The sequence below is a fragment of the Protopterus annectens genome, chromosome 6.part0, assembly GCF_019279795.1.
Source record: "Protopterus annectens isolate FY-2018-M chromosome 6.part0, PAN1.0, whole genome shotgun sequence".
In the NCBI taxonomy this organism is placed as follows: Eukaryota; Metazoa; Chordata; order Ceratodontiformes; family Protopteridae; genus Protopterus; species Protopterus annectens.
The window spans coordinates 1,745,601,949-1,745,628,849 of NC_056737.1; the positions used below are offsets into that span (position 1 = coordinate 1,745,601,949).

The following is a 26,901-nucleotide window of genomic DNA, read 5'->3' on the forward strand; positions in this document are numbered from 1 at the left end:
ATCAGTTATGTCATTGTTAGTAAAATTCTTGCTCACTGAACATTGCACTAGCTACAGGCAGACACTCCCAGTGTCATAAAGTCCCAGCCAATGATCGTTAACAGAATTCAAGGTGAAATGAGACTAGATCATGGCCTACTACTGAGAGATCCTCTTATTTCATCCTGGATATATTCTGAAGACGGAAACACACTGATTTGACTTCTGCTCACACGTGGTCCCTGAAAGTTAAGCTGTATTTTATAGTCACAGTTCATTCACACTAACGCTTCCCAGTTCCCCTATGCATTTCCTTCTTCAAGGTAAATTTGGTCAAAGAGTTGTTCACATTTTCTTCTCTATTCACTCCTCTCGGCTACTCTTTCATAACTTCACCAACAGCATTCTTCTGTTTTCTTCAGAAAAGACACTTTATCGCATCTGTCCTGATACAGCAATTTCTTTACTTGTTCCAATGCCTTTTCAACTTTGTCCACTAGTATTTGTTTTTCAGATTCCTCCAGATTTCTTCCAAGGAGCTTTTAACTTGCCCGCTAACACTTTTGATACTTTCCTGCCATATAAATACCCTAATTTCTTCTCTGTAGTCATAATTTCTTCCAGTGCAGTTTTAACAATCCTAGCACATATTGTAATATTATCCTCCAGTTCTCACGCTACTGCTTAACTCATTCACACCTGTCATTAGTTAGTGAGGTGCCAAATTCCTGAGAATGGGGAGTCTAGACAACAGGCATCTTAAGCTTATTGTATAATGAATGAAGAATCGTCTAAATTAACAAGTAAGAGTACATTTTGGCATATGTTAAATTATTTTCTCACCTTCAAGTTGTTTCGTTGGAAGGTCGGATACCACAAATTCAGTACCATAATTAGCTGTAGGACTCAGTGTGTGTGGTGTGCAGGTTTGAAGGAGACAGGGCATGTGTGAAACAAAACATAGTGGTCACTGTGAATCACTTAACAGTGTTGACACCTCTCTCTTTCTTTCACTCGGTATGTAATTTCATTGGCTCACTTAGTGTTCATCCTACCCATTTTCCTTCACTTTAGATTTTGTCTTCCTTTCTTGTAAATTTCCCCTTTCAGTTATGTATTAAGCTCTTCTAACACCATGTCATAGTTCCCCTTTTTCCTTTTATTATTCAGTTTTTCATATAGTCTGTATTGCTATTTAAGCTTGTCTTTAAAACCCATCACTGATTCTGTTTATTATAGAATTGTCTCATGTCCAAGTGATCACTACATCTGTCTTCAGTTCTCACATGCTTACTTTGTTTCCTGCTAGCGTAACATTGCTTCTTCTTATTCCTTATTCAGTTATAGGTAGCTCTGTGGTGTGAAAACCAGATTGTGATTGCCCTTCCCCTCTCTTTGTTGTAATCAGTTGTCCATTATGTACTACATAACCTGTCTCTGTAGATAAAGTCCCCATAGACTCTACTTTCTTTAGTCTTGTCTTATAGCTTTTATTATCCCCTTCTTTATAGCAGTTCCCATTTCTGGTTTTCATTTTTCATTAATGTCACAGCTAAAGTGACCTATTCAGATATCTTCAGAAATGTATGCATAAATGTTATTTTTCCCAAATAACTTATTTTGCTTTTTTATTGGCATTTGCATTGCAGTAAGCCTTGCATGTCTATCTTTGCAGAAATTCATTACTCCTGCCATCCCTTAAAGTATGGCAGCTGCATTTAAAATTATTTTATGACACTTTTTCTCTAGTAAAACTATTATTCCTGTACATTCTTCTAAGCCCATTTACTAAATCACGCATCCCTCCCAAGCTAATCTCATTTTTCCTTATTTCTTTGTCTTGTGAAAGTCTTGTGAGCAATTTATTGCTTGTCTTTTTTTTCTCGTCAGTGAAACACAGTGTACTCCCTCATCTTGTTCTTGTTGCTGTTATTGTTCATTGATAAATTAACAATCTTGTGTTTTCTCCATTTAGCTTCCATGTTTCCCTTTATCCTCCATTCTATAATTTACCTCCTCAATTTCAACAGATTCTCCTTTTCCTGAGTCATCTTCTTTGCATTGTGTTAAAACCTCATGCGCATCTGCCCCCCCCCCCCATTTTCCCTTTTGTTCTGTTTTACCGTTTCCCACTACAATTTTAGGTCTTGCATAAATCCTCGTTTACTAGCTCTGTTCTTCTGTTTTGAATTACTAATTTCCTAGCCCTCTAATCTCCAGCATGTTCTTTTACGTGATCAAATCATTTTATGCAGTTAATGGATTCTGCTACTTTACCTACAGATCTCAAACAGGATTTGCCACCAAATATCCCTGATTCCCACAAAAATAAGTTTTTGGTTGCTATTGGTAGAATACAGTAAGGACCAGATTCATTAACGCATACACTAAGTATACATGATCTGTATTCAAGAACATCCGTAGCACATTTTTTGTGCTTTTTAGACATTCATAAGGATTATACAAAGTTTAAATAAAGTCTACACCCTTATAAAACCCCCTCAATATTTAAGGCTGCAAGAAAACCAGTAGGAAAAGTAAAATTAGGAGGAAGAAGCCGTGTGTTATGCTTGTGTCATCTGTTCAGTCAGAATGGTGTACACTTGGCGTCGTCATTAATAATCCCAGGGTAAACTTACTTTGCTTCACATATAACACGTTCGTAATGGGTTTTGTTATTTTCCACTACAGCTCCACAAAGTACTTCCACCTCCTCATCCTCCTAAGTCGGGGTAATGTCAGTGGGTCAGTGTTTTTTTTTTCACATCAGTGACTGTCTCACATACTTTCAGCAATGCTTGATACATGGTGTTTGTGGTAATCACTTCTGTTCTGAACTGCAAAAAATTGCCTTTTGCAACATTAAACTAAGTGAAAGTTATCCTAAGTTGGAAGCATTTTATCTTTTTTTTTTTTTTTCAAATTTAATAACCATTTTATCCAAATAGGAGTTGGCTTTCAATAGATATATTGCTAAATGTTTTTTCACCTAGCTGTATTATTTCACTTGATTCCTCTACCACAAAACATAGTAGCTTTAAGGATATTATGACAAAAAAGACACTTCTGTCCTCTGCATTACTTTTTTCTTTAAAAATCTAATTTGTGTCAGATTTCTTTTGTCCACTCTATGATCCATTGCAATTTCTTGCTGTACTATCCTAACAAATGCTGTCCTGTGGAAAATTACTAGTTTTGTTATTCCTGTGCTACCCTAAAAATGTTACTACTTTTGTTGGCACCAAAGCTACACTGTCCTCATTTAATCTTCTCCACCATCTACTATCTTCTCATTTATTTTAAATAGTCAATTATCTGTTATTTTATTCCAAATTCATCTGCTTGCCAAAAGAGCACTGTAGACTCCTGCACACAACAAATCATTTGCAACTCCACTTTGTTCCAGCAACTTCAGCTTTACAGAATCCTGTAACTCCACATCCATCCTCATGTCCTCCTAATTTTCCATCATCCTGTCACTTAACTGAAAAGCCTGATAATGGCCCTTCCCACAAGATCAAGAGAATTTCACAAGTGTCCTTGCGAAGTTTTCTTCACCTACACACATACTGTTGGTGACTTCTTTGACATTAGGCCACAAGCCTAGTGCAAATAACAAAGTCTAAATGCTTTGATTACTGCCTTTTTATGTAGTTTAAATTGTAAGTGAAGAAAAAATAATTAGGGGATGAGCATGTCAAAGAGTAACATGTTTACACACAAGGAGCTGCACGGGGTGGGGTCTTCCTGCAACATCCTAACAGAATCTTTGGTCTTTGGTATATTTGTCAACGTCAGGTGTTCATATGATAAAAATTCCAATGTGAATGAGGAAAACTTGCTTAGAACAGTCAGCTGGTAAATGTGTTTACTTGTAATTTTTTTCTGTTCCAGTGTAGCTGTTGAGTTCTTCTATGTGTGTGGCTGTTGGCATATGTTTAGCATTGCAGCAGCTGTTTTTTATATTTCTTTGTATTTGGTTTTGTAATCAGTGATTGTGAAATAGTCAAAAAAAAGCAATGTATTTATTTCTAATTTAGTAAAGTGCAAGTTGCTTTAACCATAAGGACTTAAGGAATGTCTTGTCATTTTGCAGCATGTGATCTAACAAATATTACTGTCTGATCATCTGTTATTTGAAATGTTATGGTATGCAGGAAACGAAAGATGCAGCCAAGTGAAATGACATTCTGTCATGTTCAGACAATTGATTGTATGGGAAGCAACCCAATGAAGATAAAGTGGGCTCTTTGTGGAGTTAACTGATTTTGCAGGCTGGAACAGTTGTTGAAACAGGAATCATGGTTTATACTTCAGCTCTTGCAGTTTCAGACACAATATCTGGCTCAGTCATAGTATTTTGTAGATTAATTTAAAACAGAGAAACTTGCTTGAAGTTCACAAATTCCTACATACTTACCAAGAAACTGGCTGCTGATTGTGGCCTTTCTTACTAAAAATAAGTTAAGAAGCGGGTACTTCATTGCAAATCTCATATTACTTAAGAAAATGGAAAATATTTGCCGCACATATCAGGACTAACTGACTTAAGAAAAGAAATGTTGGATAGTAATGCACACACTCTATTAAAAGAAGCAATGGTTTATACATGGTATTTTTTGTTCTTCATTCTTAAAGTATCTCCACTGTGGGTTTTCTCTTGAACCTGACATTTCTGCACAGTGTTTGTACAATTTTATCATCAGCACTGTGGTGTGATTAATTTAAACAGGTTCATTGTAACACCTTTCACTGATGGGAACATTTTCATTGTGGTACGTACGATGTCAGCAAGAGGTCTCTCACAACTACGTTTTAAACAATGCTGAAAAAAAGTAGTTCAAGAAATCACTGCCCAGCTTTTAGTTCTGCTTTGAGGTTCTCCTTCATTTCTTCAGAAATTTTCTATCCGCATCTGACCATTAAAGGTCACGTTTTGTACATTGCAAACAAAGCACACCCTACCCTCGGAAATTTATGAATAAATCAATGACGTTTTTTTATACATCAGTTTCTTGGAAACCATTTCATAAGCTTTTTGCCAGAGTACCTTAATTTATAGTTTCCATTATCCCGAGATAAAGAGTATAACCACAGGTCACGGAGATTTCATTTCTTTGGTGACCATTTAATAAATGATGATACCACCATCAGTCATTTGCATGAAATGATCTGACATGACTGATGTTCTTAAGGCACCCTCTGTGTAACATCCTGTACAAAATATTGCTTGGTGCTGTGCTTGGAAAGGGAATTTAAGGTTATTTTCTTAGGTTAGTTGTAGAAACCCATAGGTTTTCAGAAGTCCTGGTGCATCATGGATGCAATACACTGCCTTTCTACAATATTTTGGACTTGCACCATAAACGGAAAAATACTATTCAGTACAGATTTTCATTTTGTTTTCTACTCATTTGTTAACTCGGTGAGCTACTGAAAGTGTCCCTTTTCACAGGTAACCTGACAGCGCTGTCTGCTTAAGTAGTTTCCTGAGAGTTACATGATAGTCAAATGGAAAGGAAGGAATCCACCCCTTTGTCCTTCAGTACAGAAAGCAGCTCAATAATTTCTCCACATTTAGGCTAAGGGTCTTTGCCATAAAATTCTACAGGCATTTTAGCCCTGTAATAAATAAATGAGCAAGTACGTAGTCATGGTCATAATTCATGCAACTTAAAGCAAGTCGGTTAATCACTACTGAAAAGGAGGTATTTGTAAGTAATTGTTTTATTCATTTAACAAAAAAATAAAATGCTGCAGAAAAAGTTTGCTTCCTTTCATATACAGATGTAATGGAACTTATTCACTAGGGCCAGGTGTCATATGCACAGCTTATTACCCGATATGTTTTAGGAATGTAAATTATTTTATTATTTTTCTGTCTCTCATTCACATGAATAGCCGCTAAATATTATGATAAGCTACTGCAAGAATATGAACCGGCAGTCTGTTACTATTTGTGCTGCATGCATAAAGCATGATGTCCTTCCATATCACTGTTGCAGTATTCCTGATGTAAGAGATCTCCTGCCAAGGTTAGCCCATCTGGTCAGTGTACCAAAGCCTTTAGAATTTATAGACATTGTATTTCACACATATGTTCCTCGCACAAGGTGTAGGGCATAAAAGTGATGTACGTATGTACGTACTTACATACCTCAGAACGTCTTTGCCATCAGTCAAAGCATGATCATTGAACATCGGTCTGAACGCTCTTCTTCTGTGCTGGTTACTGAGCCATGTTTTAGATAAGTACCCCATTGGGGTTTCTTCTTATCTTTTTCTGTTTTTGTGAGTTTCCATGTCATCCAGAAATGGAAAATATCAGAGTGTGAGCCAGATTCCCCATAAAGATCATCATGAGCATTGTCTCTTCTGCTTGGGTACTTCCCATGACCATATGCAGTGTTCTATCTGCCAAGTGTTTATCACTAAGACCCTACATGGTCTTCTCTACTTGTCTGTTCCTAGAAAATAATTGTCTGAAGTTGTTGATGCAAGGTGCTGTGATGGAATCTTCCCTTCCAGAAGGTCAGCTGCTTGCTAAGAAAAAGGCCAAAAAACTCCGGTCTGATTTCACTGCTGTCCAGCCTCCCCTGGATGTCCCTCTTGAGACTGGTGAAGACCCAGAAGATCATCTGTTTTTTTTTTTGGATTGCTGTCCTGCAACCCTGTCAGAAGCCACCATGAATCTAACTTCATGCAAGTCCTCAGAGGCTTTGCAAATGTCTGCTCCAGATGCTGAGGGGGAACCCCAGCTAATTATATCTGAGAGACTGAGAGAGAAATTCAGCAGATTCTAGTTCAGAAGGAAATTCCTGCCACGTTGATAGAGTGTCGGCAAGATCCCAAACCTTCGAGGGTTTTCCTGGCAGATATCCCTCAAAAGAAAAAGCAGAAAAAAAATAAGCATATTTCTGGTGTTAAAGATCTCCAATGCAAATGTCAGGATTTTACCCAGGTGTTGTTTAATGCTTTGATGACCTTGAAGCCTCCATAAGGAGTGTCTGTACATGCTTCTCCCTGGTCATCTACTCCTCTTGAGAGGCCTAGGGAGCAAGAATCCTCTGATGAGAATTTGGATTCTGGGGGATGAGTCTCTGGCATACTCTTCACACATCCCTTTGCCTTTGGATTATGGGTTTGAGGAAGACTCTTCTATTACTCCAGATTTTCCCTTAGAAGAACTTTCTTTTGGGTCAGTATTTCTCATGTGATGGAATATTTCAAGTGGGATTGTTCTCAGGTTTCAGATATTCAGAAGTTGCATTATAAACGTCTCCAGATGGAGTTTCCCAAACTCTCTGCTCTACCTCCAGTTTTGTCTGCCCTTTTAGATACCTTTTCTGCAGCCTCTGTTAGCACTGATTCTTAGCCTCCAGCCTCCAAGAAACCTGACAGAATTTACAAGTTGCCAGATTATTGTAAATTTGTGTAGTAAATGTCTAAATGTCCTTCTGCTGACTCTTCTATAGTGTCTGTGTCATCTAACAAACCTTCTAAGCTTTTGCCTTCAGCTAAACTTCCTTCAAACAAAGACAGTAGAGCCATGGAATGTCTTGTTAAAGAAGTTTATGCTGCTGCCACCCTCACCTTTGTCTGCCAGAAAAGCCCTATCAGTTACTAGACTGATATAACCAGGTGTGGTTTAGCCCTTCTTTCTTAAGCTTCTCTTGTAATTTCTGATCTTCCTGATTTTGAAGGGAAGGCCCCAGCTCTTTCCTTGTTGAGCTGTACCTCTGAAGTTGCTTGATATTCTCTTAAGCGGAGTTATGATGCAGTTGAGCCTTCTTCTATGGCTGCTACCTTTGGTTCTGTCCTGAGGTATTACTCTTGGCTTTGCCGTCAGCCTTTACCTGATGACATTAAGGCTAAGTTGTTGGATGCTTCTCATAATAATGCAAACCTTTTTGGCTCTGCTGCTGAACTTTCTAAGTCCCTCCAGGACAAAGACAAGGGAACATTTTTGTTTCTGCCATCTCTAGGTTCCAGAGGAATTATCCCTCCCAATCTGCTTTTGTTCACAGACAGTCTCGCCTTCCACTCAAAGGCAAAAAAGGCTGTAGGCTTGTGCCTCCAGCTAGGTCTACTCAGACTTCTACTTCTCAGATGTCTTTTTTTCAGGACAAACCGGGTTCCATCTGACCGTTTGCTTCCTCTTTCCCTTGTCCTTTCTTCTTTCCCTGTCCCTTCCCAATTGGTTAAGGGTCACTCAAGACTCTTGGATTTTGTCCGTCTTCTGCAAGGTTTTTTTAATGGTGTGGAAATCCCTTTTCTCCCTTTCTGGGTATCCCACAACCTCCACAAGAACAGCACGTTTTCTTTCCAAAGGTGCTTCAGGTTATTCTGGCCCAGGGCACCATTCAAGTTTTGCTCCCTACCCAGGAAGGATTTTTATTCCAGGATGTTCCTGTTCCCCAGGTAGGAAGGAAGGTATGCATCTGGAGACACTTTCTGGTCCTTTCTCAGGTCAGTACTTTTCTAAAGGTCCCCTCCTTTTGGATGTTGTCCCTTCAAACCGTGTTCCATCTTCGTCTTCCCCAGGCCTTCTTGATATTTCTGGACATCAAGTATGCCTATCCAACCCCTTTGCAAGAAGTTTTTGCATTTCTCTTCCATGCATTTTCAGTTCTCTACTTTGCTCTTTGGCCTGTGTACTGCCCTAAAGGTGTTCACCAGTTGCCTCACTCCTGTCTTTACCTTTTTGCAGGATGAAAGGAGTTCATATCTTTCCTTATGTAGATGACCTGGTCATCCAGGCTTCATCCCAGGACCTTCATTTTATTGTTTGTTACAAAGCCTAAGGTTTACTATAAACTTTCAAAAATCAGTCCTAGTTCCTTCTCAGGATCATGTTTTTCTCGGTTGCAGGATCAAGACCATTTCCATGCTGGCATCCCTGCATCCACCCAAGGCCCTCTTTCTGATTGCTTTTTTTTCCAAATCCCTTCTTCTTCAGGATTCAGTCAAAGCCAGGGATTTCTTCAGGGTTCCACCATTCCTATGCTTCCTCTATCCAGGCTCCATGAGAAAACTCCAGTGGTACCTCAAGTCAATGTGTCTTCAACACTGTCATCCACTGGATTTCCTAGTTCCATTCCTTCCCTGCCTTAAACTTGAGCTTCACTGAATTCATCAGCTTCTGTCAACCAGAGCTTCCTTTCCAACCACCAGTTCCATCTCAAAGCTCTTTTTGGATGCCTCAGGCAAGGCGTGGGGAGCTTCCTTTGGCTCTCTCGGGGTATAGGGTCTCTGACCTCCACACCAGAGGTCAGATCACATCAACATCAAGGAGATAAGAGCTCTTCTTTTAGCTCTTCAGGTTTTTCATTCTCGCTTTCTTCCAGGATCCCTCAAAGTTTTCACTGACAAATACCACAGTGATGTGGTATGTAAACAAGTAAGGGGGATGTGGTCCTACCTTCTTTGAAGGCTCACTCTTCAGGTATGGGATCTAGCTGACTGGTATCAAGTGACTCTTCAGCCTGACTGCATTCCTTCAAAGCAGAATATAGTGGCAGACTCTTCGAGCAGGTCTAGCACACAGATCTGTTTCTGTATATTGTCCATCAGTGGGGTATTCCTCTGGTAGATCTTTTTGCCTCCCCTCTAAACTAACAACACCCACTGTTCTCTTCCAGAGTCTCAAGTCCCCTGGTTTGGAAGGTAGATGCCCTGCATTTTCCTTGGAAGGGAATATTTCTTTATGCCTTCCCTCCCTTTCCTCTAACTAATTCCAGTGGTCCAGCAAGAGCCAACTAGACTCCCCCCAAAATATTGCTGATGACTCCATTATTGCCCCAACAGCATTGGTTACCTCTTCTTTTTCACTTAGTGTGGGGCAGTCACCACAAGTTGCTTCGTTGGATGGATCTTCTCACACAGGACAAGGGGTCTCTTATCCATCCTCACTTCACCGCTCATCAACTGACACTGTGGGTGATAGGGTTCTGATCACTTTTAGGCACCTCTTTTCTGAGGCTGTGCTAAGGGTTCTGAAGAAGGCCAGGAAACCCACTACCAGGAAATCATATTTGTCTATGTAGAAGAGATTTTCTGTCTGGTGCCTCTCTCATAACCAGGATCTCTTTTCAATGGGGATCCCGCTGGCTCTGTCTCATTTGTTTGAATTTCTCCATGTGTATTCTTCAGTTAATGCGTACCTCTCAGATATTTCTGCTTGTCTGCCTTGACTCCCTCTTTAACATGTAGGTTTATTATTTTATTTATTTATTATTTATTTGTCTTTGTTTACCAAGAAAGTCCAACTGGGTAATACCCATTTTTAGTGGAAGCCCAGGGAGAAAAGCTCTATTTTCTTGCATTTTATTATACTACGTTCCTATCAAACACAGAGTAGTTACATTTCTATTTACATTAATACACAAACAGTGGTTACATTTATACATGTACATTCTAAGATTTTACAGCGGCTGAAGTTACTAAATGGAACACGTGGAACTTAGTGGATTGTACGGGCACCAGTTATATATAACATTTCTTTTGTCATTTCTGTAAGCGGTTGAAAATATTATGTTTAAGGAGAGTATATGGATAGGATTGTACTGTGAAAAAGTTTTAACCCCATGATGAGCATGTACAGGACCAGGATTGGTCAAGAGGTTGTTTTAAGCAGTGGTTTAAAACTACTGAGATTGTCAGAACTTTATTTGCACAGGGATACTATTCCAGAGTTTAGCAACGCATTGGGAGTAGAGCACAGCATTATTTGACTTATTTGTAAGTAATAAGTATTTGTTACTAGAATGGAAGTCATTTGCTTGACAGTAGGGTAGTAATAAGTTTTGTAGCACAGGCCATGTTTCTGGATGATGAATGAGTTTGTGTGCTATAGTCAGTTTTGAATATGTTAAGCCAGTTGTGCAGTTCAAGCCAGTTTAATTGTTTTAAGCTAAGTCCATGGTGGGTCCTGTAAGGTAGACTGGTGGCAAATGTAACTATTTTATTGTAGCAGGAGGCAAGATTCTTTCTTTGAGTATTGTTTATGTTTGTTATGATAGGAGCGGTGTATGAGAGTCGGCAGTAAGAAGGTGGTGGCTAGAGTTTTTCTTGCAGTATCTGTAAGGAATCCATTGATCCTATAAAGGGAGCCTAGTTTCTGGTGTGTAGATTTGAGGTCAAACAATTTTTTATAGGCATCCTTCATTTCAGGCCTCACAGGAAGCCCTTTCTGCCTTTCTTAGGATTTCAATTTTGTTATTAAAAAATTGACTGTGGCTCCAGCCTGCAGCTTCAGCTTCTTTGCAGCATTGTACTTGGAAGATGTATTCTTCTTTTGGCCCATACTTCAGCTCAGAGAATATCTGAGCCTCAGGTTCTTATGGCTCTTCATCTTTTTTAGTTTTTCACAGGGACAGGGTGTCTCTTCATACTAATCCTTCTTTTATGCCCATGGTGGTCAATGAGCTGTCTTCTAAACGGTCTAATATACAGCGACCCCCCCCCCCCATTAATATTCCAAAACGTGCACGCTGGTTGGTCAGCGTGCACATTGTAAATCAAAGACGTATACTAATGGAAAAAGGTCCGGTCGCCTGGACTTTTTCCGTTAGTATAAGTCTTCTTTTTTTTCTTTTTACAGCAATGGAGAACACAGAATCTCCGTTGCTTTTTAGAAACTGTCTAGCTATGTTAAAGGAGTTTATCATTGCAAGACAGCTTTAAAAAAAGTAACAGAGATTCTCCGTTGCTTTTTTTAAAGCTGTCTCGCTATGTTAAACTCCTTTAACGTAGCGAGACACTTTGTAAAAAGCAACGGAGATCTTGCTTTCTCCGTTTCTTCCACCCACAGCTCTGATGTACTGCGTAAGCATATGTATGCACAGTACATAAGAACTGTCGCAGAATACCAGACAGCTGCGGAAGGGCAGCACAGAGTCATTATACAATGCCATTATTTAAGAAAAGTAAGTATTTTTTTGCTTAAATAATGTCATTGTATAATAGCAATAACCCACTTCTGGGTGTGGGTATTGCTGGATTTACCCACGGTTGTCTTTGTTTGGCCACTCGGGCTTCGCCTTTGTGACCTAACTACACCAACCGTGGGTAAATCCAGCATTACCCACACCCAGGTGTGGGTTATTGCTTAATTAATTTACTCTCCTTATTTCCTTCTCTACAGTCTGTTAAGGAGAAGGTTCATCACACCTTGGATCTGCATAGACAGCTCAGATATTATTTGGATAAGACTAAGACCATTCACAAATCTGAGCAACTTTTTGTTTCCTTTCATCCCATGTTTTTGGGATTGGCAGTTTCTAAACAAATCATCTCTTCCTGAATTTCTAAGGCCATTTCCTTTTTGTCATTCCTTTCATGGTAAAAGTTTTTTCACCTCTCTTAAGGCTCATTCTACCACAGCTGTTGCTTCCTCTGATGCCTTTTTCAAGGGACTGGATACCAACTCCGTCCCTGAGGCTGCTACTCGGATTTCTGTCCATACCTCCACCAAATATTACAAGTTGGATGTTGTTTCCAGGGCAAGATCTGACTTTTCCAGGGCAGTCCTGCATGTGTTTATAGAGAGCTGTTCTGTGCCTTCCTCCTCCCAGGTTTTGTAGTCTTCCTTCCATCAGGAGTACTGCAACTGTGATATGGAAGGACATGTAAAAGTTACCATAACAGTAGATGTCCTTCTCTTCACTGTTGCAGTATTCACTCCCTCCTTCCTCTCCCTATTTTTGTCCTGCCCTATTTCTCTAGTCTTTCTGTTCAGGGCTCATTCTTTCTTTTTTTTCTCTTTCTGGGTGCACATGTTTCTCTTGGTCCCTAAGGACATTCATTTCTCCTGGGGCTTTTCATTTCTGAGGTATGTTCTTCTGTATCACCTTTATGCGCTGCTCCTTGTGTGAGCAGTATACATGTGACATACAAAGTCTATAAATTCTAAAGGCTTTGGTATACTGGCCGGACTTTGGGCTGCCCTTGGTAGGGGAACACTTACGTCAGGAGTACTGCAATAGTGAAGACAAGGACATCCTCTGTTATGGTAAGATTTTACACAACTGTACTTTTTAAAAATTTTGTTCAGTACTGTTAATTTATTAATTATTTGTTAGCCAATTTATTCTGTGCACAGTCACAGGGGAGTTAGAGCCTGTTGCAGAATGCAGTCCTTATAAGGCAGAGAACCATTTCTGAATGAAAAGGGAGTCCATCGGATTAAACACACACACACACACACACACACACACACACACACACACACACACACACACACACGCGCACACACTTTAGAAGAATATCAAATGCTTGTTTGACAGTGAAACATGGAAGAAAACTGGAGATGAAAGGGAAACCTAGACTCAGAAAGGATAAGAATAATATGATGTTGTCAGTCTTCATTCTATCCTCACAAGTGGATTCAGATCTGATCTGTCACATCCAACTCAGCTGATGCTACAGCTCACAGCCAGCAGATCTCTCAATCTTCTCCCTTACCCACAATGCACCTTGCCAACTAACACAGATCTTGTTTGCCACTTATAGCAAAAGAACGTGGTCTACCAGTCTCTCTCGAGCTGTATTAGATAAGTAAACTTTTTTTCTTTTACAATTCTCCTATTGAACATTTTTTCTCCTTAGCTTATCTTGTGACCTTTTAGTCTTTACTCTTTGTGGTTTACTTTCTTCTTCCTTTCTATATTCTCCATTGCTGTTATGACTACATCATATCTCTGACATACCAGTGTTGGTATTTCCTTGCTCCTCTTCTCCTGTACTGTACTTGAGGGTTGTAACCTTTTCATCTGTTTTCTTCAGTCTCCTTTCATACTTGATACTGTCTTTAGTATCGCCCTTCTTCATACGACCTGCTCGTAGTTCTTCTTACCATTGGCTGTGTTCTTTCTCTTGCTTCCTTCAGCCTGTTAAAAAAAAAAAAAATTAATTACTATTCTCACTTTCTTATCTTTTGAAATTTGATGTATAGCTGTTGTGGAAATATATTTTACATGATGAGTGACAAACCTGCAGGTTTTAAGAAATGTTCTGAATGTGGACATGAGTTGCCTGTCATGGACACACGCTTTCTTTGTGTGTACTGCCAGGGTCAGTTACACTACAGGAAGATTGCTTGATCTCTCACAGATTTAATCTGTAAGCCTTAACTCAAAGTAAAAATAAACTGATATTAAAAGGTCTCCTTCCTTCCTCTTTTGAAGAAGCCATATCCCAGTCTCCAAAATTGAAGCCTTCCACCTCGTCAAAATTTTCCTTGGACTATTCATGAAAACGGAGTGCTAAACATCTGGTCTCAACCCTGGATCAGAAAAATATGAAACTTTTCAATCTGACTGCTCCTCTGGATCCTATGATTTCTAAAACAAATATTACCATTCCAGCTTAAATCCACGTTGGATCAAACATAGCCCTCTGATCAGACATAGCCTTCGGAGACTCTATATTGCCCTTGTACTAGATATTTTCCATCTGTTGACCCAGTACCAGACAATCTTCTAGCTCCTTTTTTGCAGAGACCAACATCCCCCTCCATTTGTTCTGATCATCCTTCCAGAAGTCTCACAGAAGAAGATGCAGAGAGAGTGGTGAGGAAGATTCTCTTGGCTCAGGGGCAGATTGTTCTTCCCTTGATGCCTAGCCTTCTGGGTTGGGTAGTCCTGCCTTCCACCACACCAGCCCTGCAAGTTCCTGCTCTGACACCATCTGCTGTTAGTTTCAGGAACCCAGTCATTCAGATCCATCAGTCTCAGATCCGAGAATCTCTGTTATCTTCGGATCCAACATCTTCTCTGAGGCCTCCTGTCTTTTTGGATCAGGAGAGCTTTTGGAGCTAAAGCCTGCCTGCTGGGTCTGGGGTGCAGCATTTGACTCAGAAGTTTTTGGAGCTATGTGTTCCTCAGTGCCTTGGCACTGTCCATTTAGGCTCTGGCCTCCACGGGGGGGGGGGGGGGTTGCCGATGGAATGGAGAGAGGGGACGATTCGAAAACCCAGTTTCTTGGATCAGGACCTCTCTCTGGCTCCTTCGAGCTCTGCCTTCGAGACTGCAGAGGGAGTGTTCACTGCCTCAGCAGCCCTGATGGAGCCTACCCCCTCAGATCCTACCTATTCCACCATGATGCCCCAGCATCTGAAGCCTCAACTGCTCTTTCCAGGGAGACATTCTGTACCAAAACCTCAGGTTTCCTCTCAGGGAATTTTGACTTCCTGTTCCAAGACTTCCGCAGAACATCCCATTGAGAAAGTACCCAGGAAAAAGACATGCAAGAGGAAGCACCTGGACTCCCCACAGGAGTCTGTCACCAAAGTCATGGATTTCGACAAAGGCAAAGAGTCCTCACAGTCACCTCCTGAAGATGTTCCCTTCAGAAACATACTATAGATCCTGAAACAGAGAGGTGGCTTGACATCCTCCAACCATGTACCAGTGGAATCCGTTCTCCTAGAGGCTTTCAGTACAGGACCCTCTAATTCCTGGGTGACTCCATCCACCGAAGAGCTCGTAGACATGATCTCTATGGGGGCATAGAAGGCGCCTGATTCCATAGAGCCAGTACCTCATAGAATAAACAGGATAATGGCACCACATGTGGACATTTTTGGGGAAAATTGGTTCCAGTTGATGTCATGGTCGTTGAGGTGGCCACAAAGAAGGAACTAGCTGAAGAGAGTTCCACTGTCAATCCCCCAACAGGGAGTCACAGGTGATGGACACACTGGGAAAGCATGTCTTTGCTTCAGCACCTTTTGCATTATGATTGCTGAACTGTATGGCACATTTTGTTACACTTCAGAAAGATGTGACCAAAGAATTATCAAATCCTCTCTCAGGATCCATATCTGCAGAGGTTAAGAACATGGTAACTTCTCATTTGGCAACCCTACAGGCTATTTCCAATAGTTCTATATGAAGTTAATTTCCAACATAGAGGAAGGAACCTCAAGATCTGCGGGTTCAGGCATTTCCATGAGGAGGCATTTCTGGATGTAGTTGTGCAACTTTGCAGAGCCATTAAAGTCCAGTTTCATCAATGCTGCCTTTGGCAGAACAACCCTTTTTGGTCCTAAAGTGAAGGAAACACTCTCCAGGTCTGAGAAAAATGGTCTGCCATGGGCATACGTTTTGTGGCCCCCCCAGAGATCCTTCTCTAGGAATCAGCAGACTGGCTGGAAAATATGGTTCAAAAAATCCCAAGGTCCATTCCATGACGCACATGGATAGAGGAACTGCCCTAGAGGTAGATGGGGGAACTCCAATGGACGTTGTTGGTCTTGTGGCAGAGATAGCCTGCAAAACTAGGGTTCACAAGAATCTTTCTTTGATAAACCCTATCAGCACTCCTGAATGGAGGCCCGTCTGTCCACCTCTGGAGACAGTTTGGGGAAGATTGTCCCTGCAGCAGAGAGCTTGGCTAGAATTAATAAAAGTTACATGGGTGTAGAGGATTATATCCAGAAGTTATATAATGCTATTTTGCCTTCCACCCCCAATTCCCAGGAAAATCCCTGATGTTCCACCCAGTCAGAGGGATAAAGCAGCAATTCAGATTGAAAAGCTGCTAGAAAAAGCATCTTCCAAGAGGTCCCACCAGACTAGATAGGATCTGGAACTTATTTAAGGTTCTTTTTATTGTCAAAAAAGACAGGGGACTGGAAACCAATTTTGGATCTCACAGATCTAAGCAAATCTGTTCAACAAACCATGTTCTGGATGTTCATGGTTCAGTCCATTCTCCCTTTTCTGGGCAAGGATGACTGAATGTGCTTGATAGATCTCCAGGCCGCCTACTATCACATAAAGATGAACAGGTGGTCCAGGAAGTACCTACACTTCTGGCTGGGAGCTAGGCATTACCAATTCCCTGTACTGCCCTTTGGACTCACCACAGCCTCCAGGGTCTTTACCAAATGCATGGCAGTAGTAGCAGTAGTAGCATCATAACTTAGACTGCAGGGATTCCGGGTATTTTCCTACCTGGATGACTGGCTCATTACCATTCCTACCAGGTATCGACTCATACAGTCAAGAGGTCAGGTTCTTCACATCTGTGCTGTTCTATAAATAACCATAAACTATAGCAAATTACAACTCCAGCCAACTCAGACACTGGAATTTATTGGAACACTGCTCAATACAAACTTGGCCATTAATTCCCTTCCACCTCACCGAGTTCTAACTATGAAGTCACAGGTCAAGAAGGTTGTAGACAATACATCATTCTCAGCCCACATAGTCCTCCAAACTCTGACCCTCATGGCTGAAGCAAAAACCTTAGGTCTGTTGGCCAGATTTTACATGCGGATCCTACAGTGGATGATAGCTACCCAGTGGCAGTCTTTTATCTGACATGACCTTGACTGATGGAAATTATCAACACATGCAGAAGAGATGTTTATTGGTATATCCAGTCCAGTCAACTGCTCCATGACCATCCATTCATTTTGCAACAGTTTAAGTCCATGCTGACAATGGATGCTTCCCATATAGGTTGGGGGGGGGCATTATCTGGGGAAGACGGTCCAGGGTACTTGGTCCCCCGAAGAGGCCAGTTTGCATATAAATGTTTTAGAGATGACAGCAGTGCTGTTGGAGTTGGGAGCATTTCAAGATGTTCTTCTCTGTCAGACAATTGCAGTTCAAATGGGCAACATGTCACTTGTCTGTACAGCAACAAACAAGGGTGAACCTGACCGTACTCATTGTGTTGAGAAGTGTTCTGGGTCTGGCAGTGGGTGATCTCTTCAGACCGCTTTATTTTAGCAATGCACATTCTGGGGAGATCCAATGTGATTGGGAACAAACTGAACAGGTGCATACTACTTCCAAACTAGTGGTCCCTCAATGAGAAGGTGGCAGACAAGATTTCCCATTGATGGGGCCAGCCATGGTGATCTTTTTGCCTCTCCCCTAAACAACAAGTGCAGTAAATACTTTGCCCTGATTCCCCATGGGGAGGGATGCTCTACTTCCATGATTGGTTTCCCGGTCTCATTTATGCATTCCCACCAACTCCATTGATTCCAAGATTTCTGCGGTTGTAGAGCATAGTGATCCTCGTTACCTCCTATTGGCCTCAACAAACTTGAATTCCCTTCCTATGGCCTCACCTGGTTCAACCACCATGGAACCTAGATGTGACTCCAAACCTTCTGTCTCACCCGACATTCTCATCACCTGTCTGTTGTCTAATTCTGCCTTCCCTTAAACCCTCAACCAGGAAAATATATTTTAGTAAATGGAACAGGTGTGCCAGTTGGGCTCAGGAGCATAAACTTGACCCCTTTTCAGCCTCCATTTATCACATCTTAGATTTTCTTGCTTACCTTTTTCAAAATGTTGCTAGTACCTCAACCATTAGGGTACAGTTAGCAGCAATTTCAAATTACCATACAGGATTGAATAGTGCACCCATAGCTTCTCACAAGTTGATCAAAGCCTTCTTAAAAGAGACACTCCTTCTAAAGGTTCCTTTTTAAAGACCCTACACCTTAATGCTGCAGTCTCTTACACAACCCCCCTTTGAACTAGCAGCTACATGTGATCTTAAATTTCAATTATGGAAGACCATTTTCTTGGTTGCCATCACTTCCACAAGAAGAATTTCTGAGATCCAAGCATTATCTTCTAAACCTCTTTACTTGTTTTTTAACAAAGATAGAGTGGCCTTATGTACTAGTTCATCCTTTCTTCCAAAGGTGGTGTCAGAATACAAATTAAATTGTTCTGTCAGTTTGCTAATGTTTTTTCCTAAATTTACCAACAAAGGAGAATATGTCTTTCATTTACTGAATGTTCATAGACAGTTGTGTTTCTGTCTGCATAGAACAGAATAAAATCTGGAAAGCAGACCAACTATTTGTTTCCTTCATTTGACCAAAATTGGGAAAATCGGTTTCTAAAATTACTCTCATCAAAGTGGTTAACAAATTGCAACTCCTTTGTCTATACTAAGTTGGGCATTTCTCTTACGCACCCATTGAAAGCACACTCCACTAGATCTGTGGCTACTTTCACAGTTTTCCAATGTAGGATGTCTGTGGATGACATTTGTGCATCAGCAACATGGGCTACGACTCATGCCTTTATCACTCATTACAAATTGGATCCAGCCTCCAGAGGTAGGGCATCATTTGGATCTGTGGTGCTCAGGAATATCCTTCCTTGAGTCCAGTCTGGATTCAAGTAGCTAGGGGCACTGTCCCATTTGTAAGGGTAGAATGAAGATTGACAATATCAGATAAAGAAGTTATGTACTCACCATAACGTTCCATCTGTGTTGTCAATCTTCATTCTTTCCTCACATCCCCTCCCATCTATCCCCGTCCATGACTTCTGGAGTAACGAGCAGTTACATGGTCTCTGAATAGGTACATTTACATAGGTTCATAGGTTCATACTAGGCTATCTGCCCGAGGGCATTTACAAGCCTAGCCCATCATTTTGTGGCTTACGCCACCCCTTTAGTATGGGGAACTATACCCATTATTTTGCTGTGCCTCTGTCGAGCAGTGACACTGAGGTTAAAAGGTTTATAGATTAGTACTAAGCTAACTACCCTTGCAAACCATTTTAAGCCTAGCCAATTATCCCTTCTGAGACTCGAACCCTGCACCTTCTGTTTGTAAGGCAAACACCTTAACCATTAGGCCACAATATATATATCTTCAATCTGTGAATCTCCTGCCCGTGGTGAGAATCAAACCTTGCACCTTGTGATTGAAAGGCATACATACACCTTAACCACTGCACCACTTAGCTTTGCTAATATGACTCTGGGTATGGCTTCCTGTATTTCTGCCTATCCTTTTGCGCTGTATAGCAGCAAACAATTTCTGAGGTAACTGACAAGGTGCATTGTGGGTAAGGGAAAAACTCGAGATCTGGTGGCTGCAAGTTTAGCATCGGCCGAGTTGGATCCGACAGATCAAATTCAAACCTATTTGTGAGGAAAGAATGAAGATCAACAACACAGATGGAATGTTATGGTGAGTACATAACTTATTTTTTCACACAGAAGGCATCCATGTTAGGAGCAGAACTGGACTACCAAAGAATTTGATACAGCAGGCCTTACTCAACACTTATTTCTAGTTTATATATGTTACTTTTTGACTGTGCAAGAGTTATTTACATGTATTCACACTCGCCAGGGCAAACTGATTTATTTTTTTTCCTCTCCTGATTTTTCCATTTATTATTAATGTTAGTATGACATATATGGCACACCAGTCCTGCTGTTCTGTTTTACATACTTTCACTCACTTTGTATAGTTTCCCGGAAGACAGAAATTTGTTGCTGCTGTTAGCTTTTTTTGTCTAAGTAAATAAATAAATAAAGTGCATGCTAGCATGACACAACTACATATATAGTAAATGCAGAGTAATTACACAAATCTTAAGCTGTAATCAATATACTGGAGAATAACGAGATTACACTGGGATGTTCTGTAGGGGTCCAGCAGTTGCTTTGTCTGCACAGTTATTTTCGTAGGCCTCTCTTAACAATTCTAACTAGCTTCCTCACAGTTGGTCCAGTGGTAATCTTAAAGCAAAGACTGCATTTCTTTGGATTCATTTCTTTGAAGGCATGGTCTGTATACCTAATTTCTGATTTATTCATGCTTTTGTTGTCTGCAGAACCAAGAAGTTATGTGGAGTCAGTAGCTCGGACTGCAGCTGCAGTGGTAGTTCCTGGTCCTGTATTTCCAGTGTCCACCGGTTACGGAACAGAGACCTCGCCACAAGATGGCATGCAGTCTAATGCATTCAGCTCACCAAGTCCTATTTCAACAAGCAGTCCAGTGCACAGCATAGATGGGTAAGGAAATAGTGCAGTCCGTCACCTGTGGCTGCTCAGTCAGATGCCGGGCTTTTTTGTTATGCTTGTATATGTAGTACAATGAAAGGATGGCAGATACTTAGAATATGGAGAAGTGTTAGACCGTAATGGTGCCCAACATTGCTTGGGACAGGCAGAAAACAACCCAAACACCTGATGAAGGCAGGCCTTGTTGGATGTTGCATTGCTTGCAGCATGTCAGGAAAGTATTTGACTATGAGACTCATGCAGAGTTTATGGTGAAGTGTCTTTTTTAGGAGATACAGCTAGATCATTCATATAGTCTAAAAAAGAAAATAGATCATGCAGAGTGTGCAAGGAAAAAGAGGGTACTTAATTAAGTCATGCTGAGCCTGAAATAGGTTCGCAGTCAGCACTCTGCCCCATGAAATCTTTAAAAAGCAAATAAACAGTTCCTGCTTATTAACAGTTAAAGTGCAGATTTTTTTCCTGTATGTAGTCCAGTTATGTTCTGACCCTTATGTCCTATTGTATATACTCTGATCATTAGGCGAGGATCTGCAAGTTATATATTTATAAATGGGTCAGAACTATGGTCAGCTGCTCTTGTGATCCTCTTTCTCTGGTCTGGGAAAGCTGCTATCTTCCTTAACAAGAACAAACAAGTGAAAGTCTTCATTTCGGAGGTCCCTTATTTCTCATGTATTCAGAAGAATGTTCTGAATTCCATGATGATTTAAACATTTATTTTTTAATATTACCTACATTTCTGCATTTTATTGTGATTTTGAATGTGCTGAGTTTATTGTTGTTATCTGCTGTTGAGTGTATTATTTTCTTATTTTACAATATTTAGGATTCAAACATTTTAATAAAAATGTAAGCCTTTCATGTGCCCTATTGTTTGAAGGAACATTTACTGATGCATCTCTTTTAAGTTACACACTTTATTGACCTTATATCCTCCATTGTTTAAGTGTTGCTTGGCTTTGTTCTCTAGCTATAGCACAGTCTTTTAACAAATGTCTTACTTTGTTACTACTGGCTTTTGTGTTGCATTCTTACTTTGTTCAAAGTTGCTTAGCTACCAGTAGCATGGAACTCGCCATCTGTGTTTTAGGGCCATTGCTATCTTTTGTGTCAATGAACTCATTACCATATTTTAATTAACAAGTTTGAAGCCCCTGCATGTAGTATTCTTTGTGTATTAATATTGTAGTAGTTTGTTAAAATCTGATTACTAAAATGATATAATAGCCTTACTTTTGAGTATGCTAGAGTTCACTGTTGATTTCCTCTGTGAATTTTATGCAGTGTACTTATGTACAAACTCTGTTAAACTATTTTATGTGTGTGTGTGTGTGTGTGTGTGTGTGTGTGTGTGTGTGTGTGTGTGTATATATATATATATATATATATATATATATATATATATATATATATATATTATATGCATTTATAACTTCTGATGGCAAAAAATAAAAACAAAAGAAGGAAAAAATGCAACCAAATGTCAAGGGACAAAGTATATAAAACAAAATCAAGCTGCGTATAAAAGAACTAGAACCCTGAAATCCTTCTTTGAAAAAAATGACAACCAATTCACTTTAACATCTGTACTTAATGTTACTACACCTAAAGGAATGCACGAATGTGGAAAATGTGTATGTTGTAAATACATTCTCAAAGGTGATGCTTATACTTTTCCACATTGCAATGTTACTGTGTCTTTCGGCAAAAGGTTTGATTGTAATTCTTCTATGGTAGTGTATTGTGCAGTCTTTTCCACGTGTTCTAATTTTTATGTTGGTAAAACTGTCAGGAGATTGAGTGACAGAATAAAGGAGCACTGTGGTGCCATTAGGAACAAAGACCATGTTAATGCTCTTAGTAAACACAGTGCTTTGTGTAATGGTTTCAGGTCTTTTAAGTTTATAGTACTAGAACAAATTGAAGTTTTCTTTGGGGATGCTGACTGTAAATTACAGCTACAAGAATTGAAGTGGCAGTTACGATTGAAGGCAGAATTTCTGCTTGGGTTAAATGAGTCTCTTAATTTAAGGTGTGCCCTTAAGTGGTTCCAATAATGATGACCATTTTTTGACAAATAGTGTCCCTTTCTGTCTATTGTAAATTTCCTTTTACAGTGCTTTACATAGGAATAATTTTTTGTACATACATACATACACAGGGTGCTTACTTAAACAGCTTTACTGCAATGGCATTTTCATTACTGCATAACATTATGCATATGTATTAACGTACAGTTTGTTGTTTACTACTACTATTCATGAGCTTGGTTTTGTTTTATATACTTTGTCCCTTGACATTTGATCCATTCTGAAGAAGTTCCGATGCTGAATAAAAGGAACGAAAGCTTAAGGAATCACTGTGGGTTGCATTTTTTCCTTCTTTTGTTTTTATTTTTTGCCATCAGAAGTTATAAATGCATTTATTAAGCCTTCTTCGTAGTATTTATCAGTTTAATTAAACAAGTATGTATATATATATATATATATATATATATATATATATATATATATATATATATATACATATATATATTCCCCAAGTTATTGCAAGCTTTTTGTTGCTGTGTTTAAAGTATTCTGTTTTTGTTGCACTAGTACATAGTTACTTAGATCTTACCTTATCTTGTAGCAATGTAAGACACTCAGCCATGGACATCAGAGAGAATGGACAAACTGCTCAGCAGAATGTTTTCTTAGCAAAACAAAGAAAATAAACAGATATGCGTATAAAACACTGATCACTCTGTAACAGATGTAAATAAACTTGTTAAAGGTAAATTGATTCATAGTAGGTCTTTTCTGTATGTTATTTCCTACACACCTAATTTACGTGGCTACAGGCCTACATGATTTATTTTATCTTAGCTAGCAATGAAAAATACAGTGCAAACACTATAGTAGACAGCTACAGCTCATGCAAAATGTCTGCAGGCAGAGTTGCATATAAATAAGAATTGCATGAACTGCTTGCAAAATGTAACACCAGTGGTTTCCCCAGGCATACTATTACAGTAAGTGCTTGTTAGCTTCCATTTAATTTGTATTTATGAAACTTGCTTCAGGCTCAGCATCTCAAGACAGAGTCTTCGCGTATGGCTGGCCCAGTTAAATGCTGACAAGATAAAGTGGGTATGACACATCACTTAGAGTGTAATGTAGTGCTGGCATTTTTTTTTTAGCAGAGTGCCCTCCATCTGTCACAGAATTACAGCAAATGTTTAGTAATCTGGTTGCTTTTTATGTGACACTGAGCAGTTGTCACTTAACCAAACAGTGCTCACTGGTTACTGGGAAAAAGGATGCAGTGGTCTTACCCATTTAACAAATACTTGAAATAAAAATGCAAATAAAATAAAACATCCTAATCAGTCTTTGAAATGATATAGCTAAAACAATGGCTTTAAATGCACATGGAACAGGCATTTTATCAATTCTGAAGCTTCTTCAGTGATTGTATAATACACCTTTCAACTGTATCCCATTATAAAGAATGTTTCTCACTTTGAGTCTTAAAAATTCTATATTTCTCTGTGTTCCACATTGAAAGGGTTTGGCACATGCTTGTTATTAAGATTTTTTTGCAAATATCCATGGTAAATAATATTGAATACTATTGAGTCATAATTCATCAAAGTAACTATTTTTAAGTATGAAGAAACAGTTAATAATAATGTTACAAACTTCCTAGTTGAAGTCAGTAAGTGTTTCACATTTTGCCCATTTTTTCAACATGTGGGAGGCAAAGTTTCCCATTTTGGCACTAGAAGGTTGATAGCTATGTTGTACAGTTCTGTTTACTCTCCGGCATAGCTATGAATATATTACTAATTATGAAATGACTGTATAATACACTGCTTTTTTCTGTCGTAAGACAACCCAAAATGTCATTGTTCCATACGTTGAACACTGCAGAACTGGTGTGTGTCTGCCTTGTTAAGAATCTGTTTCGGAAGACACAGCGATTCAGCTACTGTCTCTTTCTGAGTAATTGTCAGCCTCTGTCAAAGGTAAATATTCCGTGTGACTGCAGACACTTTAAGAATTCCTGAAGCAAAAATGACTGGGAATGGGAACTCGCCCTCCTCCCTGCTCATGGAAAAGGCAACAGTAAAATGTTTATTGAAGAATATTCCGTTCTTTCTTTCTTCTCATTGCTGATGTAGCTGGATGCATCACTTTTGCCGCACCCTTACCTGTCTACACATCTTACATCAAAGTTGCTGTTAGTCATATCCTGTATGCATGGTCCCATTGGTTGTAGTTTGGTTTGTCCCACTGTATCTGTACCAGCAATATGTTGGTTTCAGCCAGTGACACTTTTCTGGATAGGAGACCCAAATGCTGTAGGAAACCAGTCGGATGCAAAAACACTTTTATGCCCAGGTCCCCAGTGTAAGTACAAACCAAGGCTCGTCTCACATGATCATACACTTTCCACTAGGAATCATTAGCTAAAAGAAAGAAGTATTCTTTCTCTTGCCTGAAAATAATTCCACTGCTTCTTCTATCCTGTGTTCTTTATCTCAGCACCACTGTTGTCAGCTTATTGCTAAACCCATTTGCAGTGTGTTGCAAACTGGCTCATTCTCTTATGCATGTCCTGTATCACAGTTACTACCAGGAATATGTCCTTTAGCAGTGTAATATATGTCTAAATGCACCCTTTAACATTCAGCTGTTGGTTGTTCAACATAAAATGTAACTATGTCAACTGATCTGCATACCAAATCATGTTGTCAGCTGTGTTTGGAGACCCAAGGCTTGACCAAAAACAGCTGGTGTTGGTGTCAGATAGTCCGAGGTAGAGGACACTGCATTAGTCAGTATGAGAATTGGCCAAAGCATGGACAGCAACAGAAATATACTGAATAAGATTTTGGTGTTCAATCCAGGTGGTGATCCTCGGATAGTAGGAAAATGATTTGACTATGGCTGACTTCTGCGCCTGAAATACCAGCCAGTCATTCACAAACATTTTCAAAATTTTACACCTTGAATACAACTCTCTCCTTTTCTTCAGTGAGCATAATAAAGTGGCATGAGGAAACAACTGCCGTGTCTGTTAAACTGTCTGATCTTGAATGTATTGAGTTTTGACTAAATAACAATAAAAAATTGGATCCACATCAAATGTTTAAAATTAGTTTGAGCTCATGAGGGAAGGAGAGGTGAAGCAATGCTTCATCCAGGAAACACTGATAATGCAGACCTCTAGTTCTAACAAATTCATCAGAAACAGCACACACATATGGAACAACAGCTCACCCAATATGGAACACAGCTGTGCACTGTAAATTGTGCTAACTCCTGACAAAGTTCTTAAAAACTAGGGGTCAAAACTGAAGTAAAACAGCAGCAAAAATCATAGTATGGATGAAACCTTTCCATCAACTTTGACACTAAAATGCAAGTTATAAGTCAGTCAGTAATTATTAAAGAATATGAGATCCAAGGAAAATTTCTTAAGGTTTGAGATTGCATAGCCTCCTGTAAAATAAAGGGGAAATTCTTAGACTTCAGACAGGAGTCTAGAATTTGATAAATCATTGGACTGTGGACACCCATACAGCTCAAAGCTAGCTTAGAACAGCATGTGCCAAAACTGCAAATATTAATATGCATAGATGATATAGATATGAACATCAAATAACTGTGCAGGTGAAAGAACCCAGAAACCAAGAGGATAATTCTTAGTCAAGACCACGTTGTTATAAATTATTGCTTTAGGAGGCAAATGTAACAGAATATTGACCTTTCTGTTAGCAAACAAAAAAATGAGCAGCATGTTTGCTGTTCAGTAAAGGAAACACTTTTCAGTTTGATAGATAGACTGGGTTGTGCAGCCTTTCCATATAGCAAAAGCATGGCTGGTCAGTTTGTTCCACTTAAATTTCTCTAACAAAAATGTCTGCACTCTTTATGGGAGACCTGAGAGTAATAGAAAAAGTAATGCTTGTCCAGTTTAATCTTGTCATTACAAAGGCCTCAGTGGCTACCCTGTTAGTATTCCAGCATGCACCCTACTCTCATGGAGGAATAGAGCTCAGAATCTAATAATGGTTCATATTTATTCAGAAGCACAGGGTGTGCATGAGTTACACACAGC

The 26,901-nt window shown here is 39.6% G+C and overlaps 1 protein-coding gene across 8 annotated transcripts in view; it reads left to right on the top strand.

Annotated features, from left to right (window-relative positions):
• TNS1 (tensin 1) overlaps window positions 1–26,901 on the top strand; it is a 2,530,757-nt gene that overhangs the window by 2,347,857 nt on the left and 155,999 nt on the right. For all 8 annotated transcript variants that reach the window (XM_044075133.1, XM_044075132.1, XM_044075134.1 and 5 more), the window contains one exon: window positions 20,601–20,781. In XM_044075133.1, coding sequence (XP_043931068.1) covers window positions 20,601–20,781 — 181 coding nt within the window. The remainder of the gene's footprint in view (window positions 1–20,600; window positions 20,782–26,901) is intronic.